Source organism: Prionailurus viverrinus, chromosome D3, assembly GCF_022837055.1.
Source record: "Prionailurus viverrinus isolate Anna chromosome D3, UM_Priviv_1.0, whole genome shotgun sequence".
NCBI lineage: Eukaryota > Metazoa > Chordata > Mammalia > Carnivora > Felidae > Prionailurus > Prionailurus viverrinus.
The window spans coordinates 27098891-27111807 of NC_062572.1; the positions used below are offsets into that span (position 1 = coordinate 27098891).

Consider the following 12917-nt stretch of genomic DNA (forward strand, 5'->3'; position numbering starts at 1 on the left):
ACACAGAATCCCAAGCAGGCTCCAGGCTCCGAGCTGTCAGCACAGAGCCCAACGCGGGGCTTGAACTCACAGACTGTGAGATCACGACCTGAGCCGAAGTCGGACGCTTAACCGACTGAGCCACCCTGGCGCTCCAGAATGGGTTCCTAATAAACAGTCTGGGTGATTCTAATGCTGAATTCACTGGCTGGTTGGAGGCTATCAGCCTAACAGCCGTGAAGCCTACCCTGACCCAGCCTGTTGGAGAAGAGGCAGGATATTGACAATCAGGAGATGTGGGTTCAAGTCCCAGATTTGTCTCGTAACAGCTGTGTGGCTTTGAGACAGTCACTTAACTTCTCTGAGCCTCTCTTTTTGTAAAATGGGTACAATCCTTCATTTATCTTAGAGAGTGGTCCTAAGGCTTTAAATGAAGTAATTCAGGAAAAAAAAACCATTTAAAAATTTTGAGGTAAATTTCACATAACATAAAATTAACCATTGTAAAGTGTGCAATTTTGTGGCATTTAGCACACTCGCAATGTTGGGTAGCCACCGCCTCTATCTCTTTCCAGAACATTCTCATCACCCCTAAAAGGAAACTTTGTACCAACGAAGCAGTTACTCCTTTCTCTCCACCCAGCCCCCGACAGCCACCGGTCTGCTTCCTGTCTCTATCAATTTACTGATTTTGGATATTTCATATAAACGTAATCATAGGATACGTGATCTTTTGTGTCTGGCTTCTTTCACTTAGCATAATATTTTCAATGTCCATCCGGGCTGTGGATACAGCAGCACTTTGCTCCTTTTCATGGCTGAATAATATTCCACCATATGGATACGCCACATTTTGCTTATCCACTCATCAGTTGATGGACATTTGGGTTGTTTCCATCTTTTGTGAACGATGCCTCTATGAATATTCGTTTACAAGTGCTGGTTTGAATGCCTGTTGGCAATTATTTTGTGCATATACCTAGGAGCAGAAATGCTGGTTGGAAAACATTTTTAAGACTCAGTGCTGAAGTTCATGAATAAGGCATTTGGGGATCCACTGAGGCGATGGGTTCCCAAATAGAAACGTAAAACTCCATGCTTCCCTTCCTGCTGGGGAGAGAATTCAGAGTATTCTGCCTGATTCTCAAGGGGGTTTTGACTCCATAAAAGGTTAAGATCAACTGGCCTAAAGCATTGAACGGCTTTAAGATATTGTTATTAATCGCACATCTTAAAGACCCAGATAAATGGATCCAAGTCTCACTGGGTATTCCAAGACTTAATTTCAATGATGAGGGTTTCACGGATTCTAAAATACATTTCGCTCTTGACCATCTCTGATATGGGGCGTGTCTTACAACCGATGGCATGTTATTCACTCCACGGCCAGCAGGTGGCGCCCACGATGCCCGTGCACCGTCCCCACCCCCGCCCCCACCGTGCACCCACCACAGCCTTTGGAGATTGGGTGCGAGCAGCTTGGGAGACCACCCCAGAGGCAACAGCGCAGCAGTTGTAACCCTTGGCAACCAAATGGTTGGGAAAACGGGGTGCAGGAGGTGGGAAATGTTTAAGCCACGTGACCAAAGAGGAGTCAAAAGCAGAATGGCTTTCCTTTATGATGAAAATCTAAGTTTTAAAGAGCGCCTTCAGGATAAAAAAAAAAAAAGTTAGACAGGGAGGGAGCCAAAGCATAAGAGACTCTTAAAAACCGAGAACAAACTGAGGGTTGATGGGGGGTGGGAGGGAGGGGAGGGTGGGTGATGGGTATTGAGGGAGGGCGCCTTTTGGGATGAGCACTGGGGGTTGTATGGAAACCAATCTGACAATAAATTTCATATTTAAAAAAAGTCACAAAAATAAATAAATAAATAAATAGCACCTTCAGTAAGTAAAAATAAAAATGCTAAGCCAGGAGAAGGAAGAGTGCGCCATAGTTTAATTGGCAGAAATTTTTTTTCCCCCTCTCTCAGTGGTGCGGAAAATAATGGCGGTATCTTAGATTTAATGAAATACAGTGGCTCGGCTTTTCTTCAGGCCAAGCTGAGAATCCTAAGAAGCCGGACCTGACATCTGCGGGGCCCTCCGTCCCAGGGTCGAGAGTAGGTTTCTTTACCTTTACACACGGGCAGTGGCCCGTTCCAGTGGGATGGCTGTCCCAGGAGGCATCGAATGGTCACTTCGCCCATGAGCTCAAAGCCTTCGTAGCACATGAAGGTGAGGGACTCTCCCGGCAGGTAGAGCCTCTTGTACAGGATTTGGTACCCGTTTTCAGGCAAGCCAGGGTTATCACATGCCAGCGACTCCTCCGCTGAAATGCAAGCCCAAAGCAGCTCTGATGAGACGATGCAAATCTGTGGGGACGCCCACTCGCAGCCTGTCTGATCTGGCTTTGGCCGGCCTCTCCGTTACCATCTCCCTGCATTGCCCTCAAATCCAACTGGTTCCCATTCCTCAGATCCAACGCCCCACCTCCCACCTCCGGGCACATGTGGCACACGGGCACGGGCAGATGGCCTGGGCTGCGGAATCTGGGTTAAAATCTGGGTTCTACTATGCATGAGCTGTGTGACCGCCAGCAAGGGCCACACCCTCTCTGAGCCTCAGTTTTCCTCATCAGTCAAATGGAAAGAATGGTAGTATCTATCTCACAGGGATGTGGAAGATTAAATAAGACAATGAGTATGAAGTGTTTACAGCATGTTCTTGGCAGGTTACGGGTGCTCGGTAAATGATGGACGGATGGCAGTGTTGTTACATTATGAAATACTCTTCTCGTGCCTTCCACCCTACCTGCCCACCCCACCTGGGTAAGTCTTGCCTTTCAATACTCAGTCCCCATTTCTCCTCCTCCAAGAAGCCTTCCCTGGTGCCCTCTACCCCAAATAGAGTCACTGATCTTTCAGTTCTTCCTCCACCCAGCAGTGAACACGCTGAGTGTATTTAATTATTTAGTATCTGTTTCCCTCCCTGGGGAGGAGCTCGTCAAGGCACGCTTGAAGCTCAGGGTCTGCTCTACAGTAGGACTATCCCATGTGAGCCTAAAGTATACAGTAGGAGCATCATAAATGACGCCTGGCAGCTTATGACTTCTTGGGGAGAGTTGAACCCATTCCTAGTTTAACCGATCCCAGGCTCTGGACTCCATTTTTCCTGCCCGTGACATAAATGGACTTGGATAACACCCCACCCTTAGCTGGGCAATGACATTCCCACTCTGAGGATATACCCACACTTTGAAATAAGATCATCTAAGGCAGGTTTTCTCAATGTAGATGCTACTGACGTTTGGGGCTGGGTAATTCTTTGTGGCGGAGCCATCCTGGCCTTTTTGGCTGTCGAGCAACGTCCCTGACCTCTACTCATTAGCTACGGGGAGCACCCTTGTTGTAACAACCAAAATTGTCTCCAGGAACTGCCACTGACAAATGTCTCCGGGGGAGGAGCAAACTCATCTCTGGTTGAGAATCACTGATCTAAGCTTTTAAACAATTCTGGTTGCAATCCGTGTGAACTTCCCCTGTTCTTTCTCAGGGATACAGCTGAGTTGGACTGAAGGTATTAAACATAATCGCAAACCTACCCTCATTTCTATTTTTCTCTGCATTTCTCCCCTCTCCTTAACCGTATAATTGTTTTTAGTATTTATTTATTTTTGAGAGAGAGCCAGAGCGCACGTGGGGGAGGGGCGGGCAGACAGAGGGAGACACAGAATCCAAAGCGGGTGCCAGGCTCTGAGCTGTTAGCACAGATCCTGATGTGGGGCTCGAACTCGTGAACCGGGAGATCATGACCTGAGCTGAAGTCGGACGCTCAACCCGAGCCACCCAGGCGCCCCCCCACCCACAGTTGTTTTTTTTTTTTTTTAAGTTTATTTATTTATTTTGAGAGAGAGAGGGAGGGGAGGAGCAGAGAGAGAGGGAGAGAGAGAATCCCAAGCGGGCTCCACACTGTCAGCGCATAGCCTGACGCGGGGCTCGAACTCACAAACCGTGAGGTCGTGACCTTAGCCGAAACCAAGAGTTAGATGCTTGAACAACTGGGCTACCCAGGCGCCCCTCAGATTCCCTAAGTTATTGCTATGGAATGGTTTGTAACATACCAAGCAAGGAAGCACTGAAACGGTGTGGTAATTAGCAACCAATGTTACTTGGGCGCCTGCCGTTCGGCAGACTCATTGCCATGAGCTTCCGTATTATGCTTGGCATGATCATTCTTTCTGATGAGGACGCCAGTTTGTTCAGAGTCACACAGCTGGCAAGTGGCAGGGCTGGGACGCAAACACGGACCCGCGGGGTTTTAAGTCCTGTGCATTTAGTGGTTCTGCTTCAGTGGAGGGCTCTTCTTGTGGGCTATCATGAATTCCTCCGAGCTACTGCCTTCTCAGAGACAGGAATTTCTAAATGAACATGGGCCACCCAGCTGGAGCCCGGCATATGGGAGCCAAGGTGAGGCCGCTGGGGATGGTGCAGCAGCGGAAACTTTTGCTACGGCCACAGTGTGGCCACGGGGGGCTCTGCCCCGGGCAGGCAATCTCCCCGCCTTCCATCCGCAGTGTTCCAAGGGCAGGGCTGTGAAGAGCCAGGGCCTCCCAGGGAATCCCTAAATGCCTCCCTGGGGAGCCACCCATACAACCCTGGCCAAATGTGTCGGACCCACTACTTTGGGTGGTGTGGTTCGTGTCTTCCGGACAGGAGCCTCAGAAGCCATGCACCATGTCACCAGCAAAGGAGGGAAGTCGCAACAAAAGCCTCCAGGTGCAATAAAGACCACATTAGTACCGCCAACAACAACGACGACTGTAATAGTAACAAGTGCTGTCATTGGTTGAGCGGGCTGGGCCTGAGGGATGCAAAATCCCACGGGATACGATCCTACCAAGTAAGTCACGTATTCGATTCTACAAACACATAAAGAGATCATTTCAATACGCTGCCACCAGTGCCGTGATCGGCGAAACTGTAGGAGCCATGGGAGATCACAGGAAGAGAAACAAGACCTAGCCTAGGCAGTCAAGGAGGCCTTCCTGGAGGCGGTGATGCTGGGGATTTATTATTTCCTCCACAGACCTATCCATTCTCCTTCCCTTTACAACAGACCTCAGGCTCCACGAGAATGTGGATCATGTCTGTTTATACGTCCCCACACGGTGCACTGAAGCACCCCCGGGGGTGCCACTGTCTGAGATTGTTTAAAAAAATTTTTAAAAACAGACCCATGGGAGCTGTTCCAACATGAGATAGAGCTACATTCTTTTTGACGATGCCCCGTCTTTGCAAAGCTGGGTTTTCTGCGGTGACTACTTGGAAAAGCAAAAACTATGATAAAATCAGTATGGAATGGAACGAAAGGGGCAGAGTGCAGCCTGTCGCCAAAATATGAGAAATTTGGTGGAGCCCAAGAGGCACCCACATCCCTGTAGCTGTGACTCTAGTTATTTAAGAATGCAATTAAGATCAAATCTTTTCATATGCACGTTACTTTTTCAAATGACTACGGAGTTGTGAGTATATAGGCTACTGACGAAGCTGTTTGGACCAGACGACTTAACGAATGGAACCGTGAGGTATTTGGCCCAGGGTATTTACCCCCAAAAATTCCTGCGATGGCAAAGGGTACTGTGAATTGCGACGGTTTGGACGTGCCTGTGCCCGCATTTGAATAACCAAATGGACTGCTTCCAACCGCCCCGCCTGGGAGGGAGTATCATACCCCCCCTTTTTTTTTTTTTTTGCAGCTGAGGGCTTTGAGGCCCAGAGAGGGCAAGCTACTCGCCTGAGGTCACCCAGCAGAGCTGGGGGTACGGGCCTGGCTGTGAATTCCACATACTTCTACTTTTGCTTGACCTGTCTGTCCTTAAAGGCACGAAAAGACATGGTTTTGAGCCCCCGCTGGACCCAGCTATGGCCTTGAGCAAGCCACCCTGAACAGGAACCGGAGACAGCCAGGGCTCTGTCTGCTTCGTGAGCTTGTTGGTGGAGGACCTTTGTCAAAAGCAGAGGGCTACAACTTTGCTCGGAAGCTGGGACTCTGCAGGACGATCAGGGTGGGAAACGATGCTTTTGGGCTCAGGCTTGGGTTGGAATCCTGGGTTCCCCCCTCCCCTGCTGTGTGACTTCGGGAGAGCTGCTCATTCTCTCTGGGCCTCCTTTGCCTGCTTTTAAGTGAACCCACCTACCACCCGTACGTGTGTTCCAACCGTCGGAATGCCGGAGAAGGGCTTGCAGGGCAAAGGAGCCCATCCAGTGGGGCTGGTCCCCCTGTTCCGTAGAGGAAACACTCCCAAACTGTGCACGCCTAACACACGCATCCTTACAAACACCCTCAGAACCTGATACAACCTCCCTCTCTCACCCTGGGCCCCCGATGCCAGAACCTGACCATCCTCTGCCTCGAATCTCCTGCTGGGCTCGCTTGCCTGTAATGGGTTCCTCTTTGGGCTTCCGGGAGCCTCGCATGTCTCCTGACACCCAGCTTGGCTTGTAACTCATTAGCACGGGTGTCAGGGAAGCCGTCACAACGGAGATTCTGGGGTGAGTCCCGAAGGGAGGGAAGTGTGCGCCTCTCAGAAACCCAGCAGCCGGTGTAGCTCAGAGGGTCTTTGGAGGCTGTGCCTCAGTGAAGTGCCTTTTCTTCCTACCTTCCTTCCTTCCTTCCCTTTCATTCTTTCTTTCTTTCTTTTTCTTTCTTTCTTCCTTCCTTTTCTTTTTCTTTCTTCCTTTCTTCCTTCCTTTCTCCCTTCCTTTCCTTTCTTTTTCTTTCTTTCTTTTTTTCTTCCTTCCTTCCTCCCTTCCTTTCCTTTCTCTTTCTTTCTTTTCTTCCTTTTCTTTCTTCCTTCCTTTTCTTTCTTTCTTTCTTTCCTCTTTCTTTCTTTCTTTCAATATTATCTTCACCTTTCAATACTTTTAAATAAGCTTTTATTTTTAGCTTCTCATCTCTGGGTCTCTGCAGCTTGACTGGTTCAAAGCGTTCTGATCACCCTTACAGTCACCAGGAGGAAATGGGAAACGCATTTGGTTTCCTGGGCTGCTGTAACAAAGTGCACTTGACCAGGGGTTGGGGGAGGGGGGGGGGGCTTTGAACAACAGAAATGTATTGTCTCACAGCTCTGGAGGGTAAAAGTCTGAGGTCAAGGTGGCCACGGGGTCACGCTCCCTCTGAAACCTGGGGGGAAGGGTCCTCCCGTATCCCCACCTGGCTTCCAATGGTAGCTTGGGCAATTCTTGGTATTCCTCGACTGGTAAGCCTGGAATCACGCTCTCCCTGGGTCTCCATGTTCAATTTCCCTCTTCTTCTGAGGACACCAGGCACTGGACTGGTGCCCATCCCAGTCCTGTGGGACCTCATCTTCGCTTGACTACCTCTGCAAAGACCCTAGTTCCAAAAAAGGTCCAAGTTACGGCATCGGGGGGCTAGCCAACACTTCCTTCCAGGAGACACAGTTCTCCCCATAATGTGTCCACCTGGCCCAAAGGTCTGGGGACTGGAAGGGGATGTGCTTGCGGGTGAGGGCTTAGGGCCATGGGCTATAACTCCGCTGGGACATCCTGCCCGGGTTTGTACCCTTCCACCTGCAGTGAAATAAGGATGAGGGTAAAGCTGGTGGTAGGCTCCCTGGAGTCCAAGGCCGGAATCCCAGCTCTGCTCATGGAACAGAGTTGTGACCTTGATCACATGTCCCTGTGGGTCTCAGTTTCCCTTCTAGGCACACATACATGCATCCACGCACTTACAGATAAGTACACAGTACGTGCATTTACACACCTCTACGTTCACACGTGTGTATAATCTGTTTCGCAATGTGTTTCGTACATTCAGTCAACAAAAATTGTTGTTACCTATTTTTCCATCTGAGGCCTGGTTTCTTTAGTATATTTGCACACACACACACACACACACACACACATGCACGTTCACAAATGCATATCCTGTGGTTAGCACAATGTCTTACACAATTGATACATAATGACCATTATTGTCTGTAAAAGGGAGCCAACGTGTCTTGTGTCTGAATTACCCGTCAGCTGTACACAGCATTTTACCTCCGAGATGCCCTTAGCTCTGAAATTCTAGGACTTGGACTAAGATGGGGACCCAAGGTGTGTGGTCCAAGATTCTTTGTTCCGTGGGAACACCGAACAATAAAGTCTCCCTTTTCTGTGCAGAAGCCTTTAATGTTGATGTAGCCGTACTAGCAGCTTGGAGCCTGCCTGGGAGTCTCTCTCTCCCTCTCTCACTCTTTGCCCCTCCCCTGCTCGCACACGTGCTCGCGTGCTCACTCTCACTCTCCCTCTCTAAAAAATAAATAAATAAACATTAAAAAAAATATTAGCATGGCTGACGGATTCTCAGGTCCACATATTTATTGTGTGAGGCTTTCCTCCTTCTGTGTAGCCTCTTGATTTCTCTAAGCGATGGTTCTGACCCCTGGCTGCACATCGAAACCCCGGGGGAGCTCTGAAAAACCCCAGTGCTCGCACCACGCCCCAGGCCGGGAGCATCAGACTCTCCAGTGAGTTTTAAAACTTCTCGGGTGATTCCTCGTGCGGTCAGCCTGAGACCCCTGGACCACCGCCCTCCACCTCCCCAGCTTGGCAAGAAAAGAATTCCTCCCTTGTCAGAGTGACTTCGGAAGCCTTTTTGCTTTTTATTTTTTTATGATTAAGAAAGCCCAAAAGTCTTTTCCTAACCCGACATTTGTGTTAGGGGTTTCACACAGATAAGGCCAAAAAGAGTTTAAATCGGCCTGTTTCGTGTCCTGTGGACGACCTGATTTTCAGCAGAGGCAGGCAGGTCTGGGTTTGACCCTGGCCTCCACTATTAACTGGCTGTGTTTCACGGGGCAATGACTTGACTTCTCTGAACCTTAGTATTCCTCTTTTGAAATGGAGACAACAGTACAATGCTCACGAGGCTACCTGAGGCGAAGGGAGGCGAATCCATAAATATTACTGTAAATGACATGATGTCCGATGCCTTCAATCTGCCAGCTAGGGCGTGGGACAGTAATAATAATAAACCCTCCCGAAGGCTGGAATGCGTCCTCCTAGCAGCCCAGCCCTCCACCACGAACACGAGGAAGCGGACCCACTCAGGCACCAAGTCAACACAACAGGACTCACAAACGCAGTGGGGCAGGCGCGAGGTCCAGATGGGCGTGCCGGTCTCGCGGCTGTAGCAGGTCAGAAGAGAGCTCCCTTCCAGCACAAAGCCTGGGTTGCAGGTGTATTGGATGGTGGTGCCCACCAGGAGTACAGGATCCGAGATTAAGCGGGTTGAGTGGTCCACTTCCCCGGGGTCGGTGCAGTACATGACTAGGGTGAAATCAGACCGGGAGGGCGTTAGGGCTCTGGATGATCACAGGTTTGCTGAGAGCTGCGGGATGACGTGGAAAGGTTCCTAACCCGGTTCTTTTCCTGTTTGGAAGATCATGCACCTGAGCCCATCAAAGGTGGCTGGAGAACAGGCCAGGATGAAACAGATTTGCATTTAATTCCACTTACAAGAAGCAGCCCAAAGAAATATTTGCATCAGGGCCCAAAGCCCTACGTACGAGGTTGTACATCATTGCACCATGATTTGTAATGGTACCAAAAAAAAAAAAAAAAAAAAAGAGAGAGAGAGAGAGAGAAACAGTGCAGATCCTTTGACAGGGGAAGAGTTAAATACGGAACAGCCTTTCTATAGAATCCTGAGCAACCACCGAAGAGAACAGAGTGAGGAGCCCTTCACTGCTTTCTTTGTGGTGCTTGAATCTAGCAAAACAAGCACCCATTACTTTTCAATTAAAAAATCAATAGACATAAAAGGAAGACAGTAAACCAATTAAAAAAGAATGAAGGAGGACAATGTGTGACATGAAAAAGCGTCTGGATTTCTGAGCTGCAAAACGGCAGGCACCAGGCACTTTGTATACGGTGATCCCTGTTGTGGCAAAATATCGGTCTCTCCAGCCGTTTCTGTAGGGATATCTCTCTGTCTATGTTTGCACGGGACACATGCACATACGTGTATCTGTGTAACACACACTGTGACTGGAACAACACAGAATAAACTGTTAAGAGCGGCATCATTTCTCAAGAGTGAGATCATGAGGGATTTTCACTTTGTACCCCGAAATGTTGCTACTGGTTGAGTACCGTAAGGAAGCACTTGCTGCTCAGGTGATGTTAAGATTCGGTTACGTGCATCTTTTAATGTCAAGAGTGTAGTTTAAGCGATGAACGAATGAAAGGCAGCCACCAAACCACACTCAGGACTTCTCAGGGGAGACCTCACTGTTCTGAGGACGTTCTGCTGTTCTCATTTCACAAAAAAGAAGCCACCGAGGCAGGTTGGTGGATCTCGCTTGGTCTTAGATGTGGAGCCCTGACAGGCAACCAGCATGGGAACATAAACGCTGATACCCAGAAGGGGCCCAGTGCAGATTCACTGGCTTTAATTTGTGCCTTTTTCTGGTAAAAATTGAGACAGTTGAGAGTTTCCCACAGATAGCTAGCTTAGTCTCCTCCAAGCCTTTAAAACTCATTAACGTGGGGCGCCTGGGTGGCTCAGTCGGTTGAGCATCCGACTCCGGCTCAGGTCATGATCTCGTGGTTTGTGAATTCGAGCCCGAGTTTGGCTCTGTGCTGACGGCTCAGAGCCTGGAGCCTGTTTCAGATTCTGTGTCTCCCCCCCCCCCCCCACTCTCTCTCTCTGCCCCTCTCCTACTCATACTCTGTCTTTCTTTGTCTCTCAAAAATAAATAAACGTTAAAAAAAACCCCTCATTGGGTTGATGGGGGGTGGGAGGGAGGAGAGGGTGGGTGATGGGTATTGAGGAGGGCACCTTTTGGGATGAGCACTGGGTGTTGTATGGAAACCAATTTGTCAATAAATTTCAGAAAAAAAAATAAATAAATAAAAAAATAAAAATAGTAATAAAGATAAAAAAAACCCTCATTAATGCAATGTGTATCATCATTATTATTTAAAACATCTAAAAATCATTATTATTGAAAATTAAAAATTATTATTATTCAAAAAATTTAAAAATCATTCCTCAAAAAATTTAAAAATCATGATTATTCAAAAACTGTAAAAATCATTATTCAAAATATTTAAAAATCATTATGTTTCAAAAAGTTAAAAGTCATTATTGTTCAAGAACTTGACAAATCATTGTTACTAAGAAAATTAAAAATCATTAAGACATGTATATTTAAAACACTGTTTATTTTTTAGTTAAAAATTTTTAATGTTTACTTACCTTTTCATTTAATTTTTAAAAATGTAGAGTTTTGAGAGAAAGAGAGAGAGAGAGCACACACAAGTGGGGGAGGGGCAGAGAGAGAGGGAGACACAGAATCCGAAGCCGGCTCCAGGCTCCGAGCTGTTGGCACAGAGCCCAACGCGGGGCTCGATCCCATGGATTGTGAGATCCTGACCTGAGCCGAAGTCGAACACTTAACTGACTGTGCCACCCAGGCTTCCTATTGATTTATTTTTTTCATGTTTATTTTTGAGAAAGAGAGAGAGCATGAGCCAGGGAGGGGCAGAGAGAGAGGGAGACAGAGGATGTGAGGCTGGCTCTGCACTGACACCAGAGAGACTGGTGCGGGGCTCAAACTCACAAACCCATGAGATCATGACCGGAGCTGAAGTCGGACGCTCAACGGACTGAGCCACCCAGGAGACCCCAAAAAACATTTTAAAAATCATGACGATGTAGATCATGTTAATGTGCCTGTGATATGTCTCACCACACGTGCTGTCCTCCCTGTGGGCTTTTCATTTTCTATCACGATTCACACACGTGAACACAGACACTACATAGTGTCGTGGAGCAGGTGTTTATGCAGCCCATTCTGTGGATTTCTAGCAAGCTCTCTCCTGTTTCTCCCCACTATAACTAACTTTCCTTGCCACTGGAATATTTATGACAGGGATTGCCTGTAGCCCTCCCCTCCCCCCAACCCTTCCCCGATACCCTCTTTCTCTGCCGACACTTAATATTTCGTATCGTGCAACTGCTCACTCCAGGCAGGCTGAGTGGGTCTCCCGAAGTCTCCCCAAGGGTTCCCAGCAAATGGGTGCAGATTGGAGGCTTGTGTAGGAGGAGGTAGGAAGCCAATGGTTAGTGGGAACAGACCACCCTCAAATTTACCTCCCCCACCTCCCACCAACTAAGGCTTCGGTGTAGAAACCAGAAGCACTTTCTTCTTGGCTGGCTTCTCGAGACACCAGACGCAGCTGTCACCGGCCACGCCTGGCCCTCACGCCTGATGTCATCTTGCAGCCAAGCAAGACCAATCCAAATGGGACCTGGGGGCCCCAGTTCGAAACTCCTATTGCAGGTAGCTGGCTTCATCCAGGTAGCCACCATTCCAGCCTCCTGGGTGCACTGGACTTGCTTTGCTGCAGCAGGCATTTTAGCGACCAATCTGAAGGACATTTTAACGCGGGCTTACATTCCCACGTACCGCACTCTACACCACCCCTTACTGTCTCGCACTCAGTCTATTTCACTCATTTCCATCATCTGCCAGGCTTCTGGAGGCACCTGGGTCTGACAGCCCTGCCCTTAGAGCCACAAGATGACAGCTGGGAGCAGCGCCAGTGAGTTGGTGGGGTAGGAGGGAGGCCAGATCTGACAGTAAGTGATTCTGCGGCATCTATGTGAAAAATACTCCACGGGAGGGACTCACTGCCCCCCGACCTAGAAGAAGAAAACCGGAGGGCTCTTACTTTTCTCGCAAAATGGGGGGTCGCTGCTCCAGCTGAGGTCCCACTGGCAGGTGAGGGTGTCACTCCCCACGATGTCATAGCCGGGGTCACACTGGTAGGTGATTCGGGCTCCTCTCACGAGCTCCGTGTGAGAGGTGGTTTTCCAGCCGTTCTGGATCTCGGGCAAGTCTGAGCAGGAGTCATTCCTTGACACCTCTTTAAAACAAAAACATC

The 12917-nt window shown here is 48.7% G+C and overlaps 1 protein-coding gene across 1 annotated transcript in view; it reads right to left on the reverse strand.

Moving 5' to 3' along the window:
• Positions 1-12917, reverse strand: part of SEZ6L (seizure related 6 homolog like) — a 182559-nt gene that overhangs the window by 12436 nt on the left and 157206 nt on the right. The window contains exons 11-13 of the mRNA XM_047828293.1: positions 12705-12899; positions 9102-9293; positions 2096-2290 (exon numbers count right to left, since the gene is read on the reverse strand). Coding sequence (XP_047684249.1) covers positions 2096-2290; positions 9102-9293; positions 12705-12899 — 582 coding nt within the window. The remainder of the gene's footprint in view (positions 1-2095; positions 2291-9101; positions 9294-12704; positions 12900-12917) is intronic.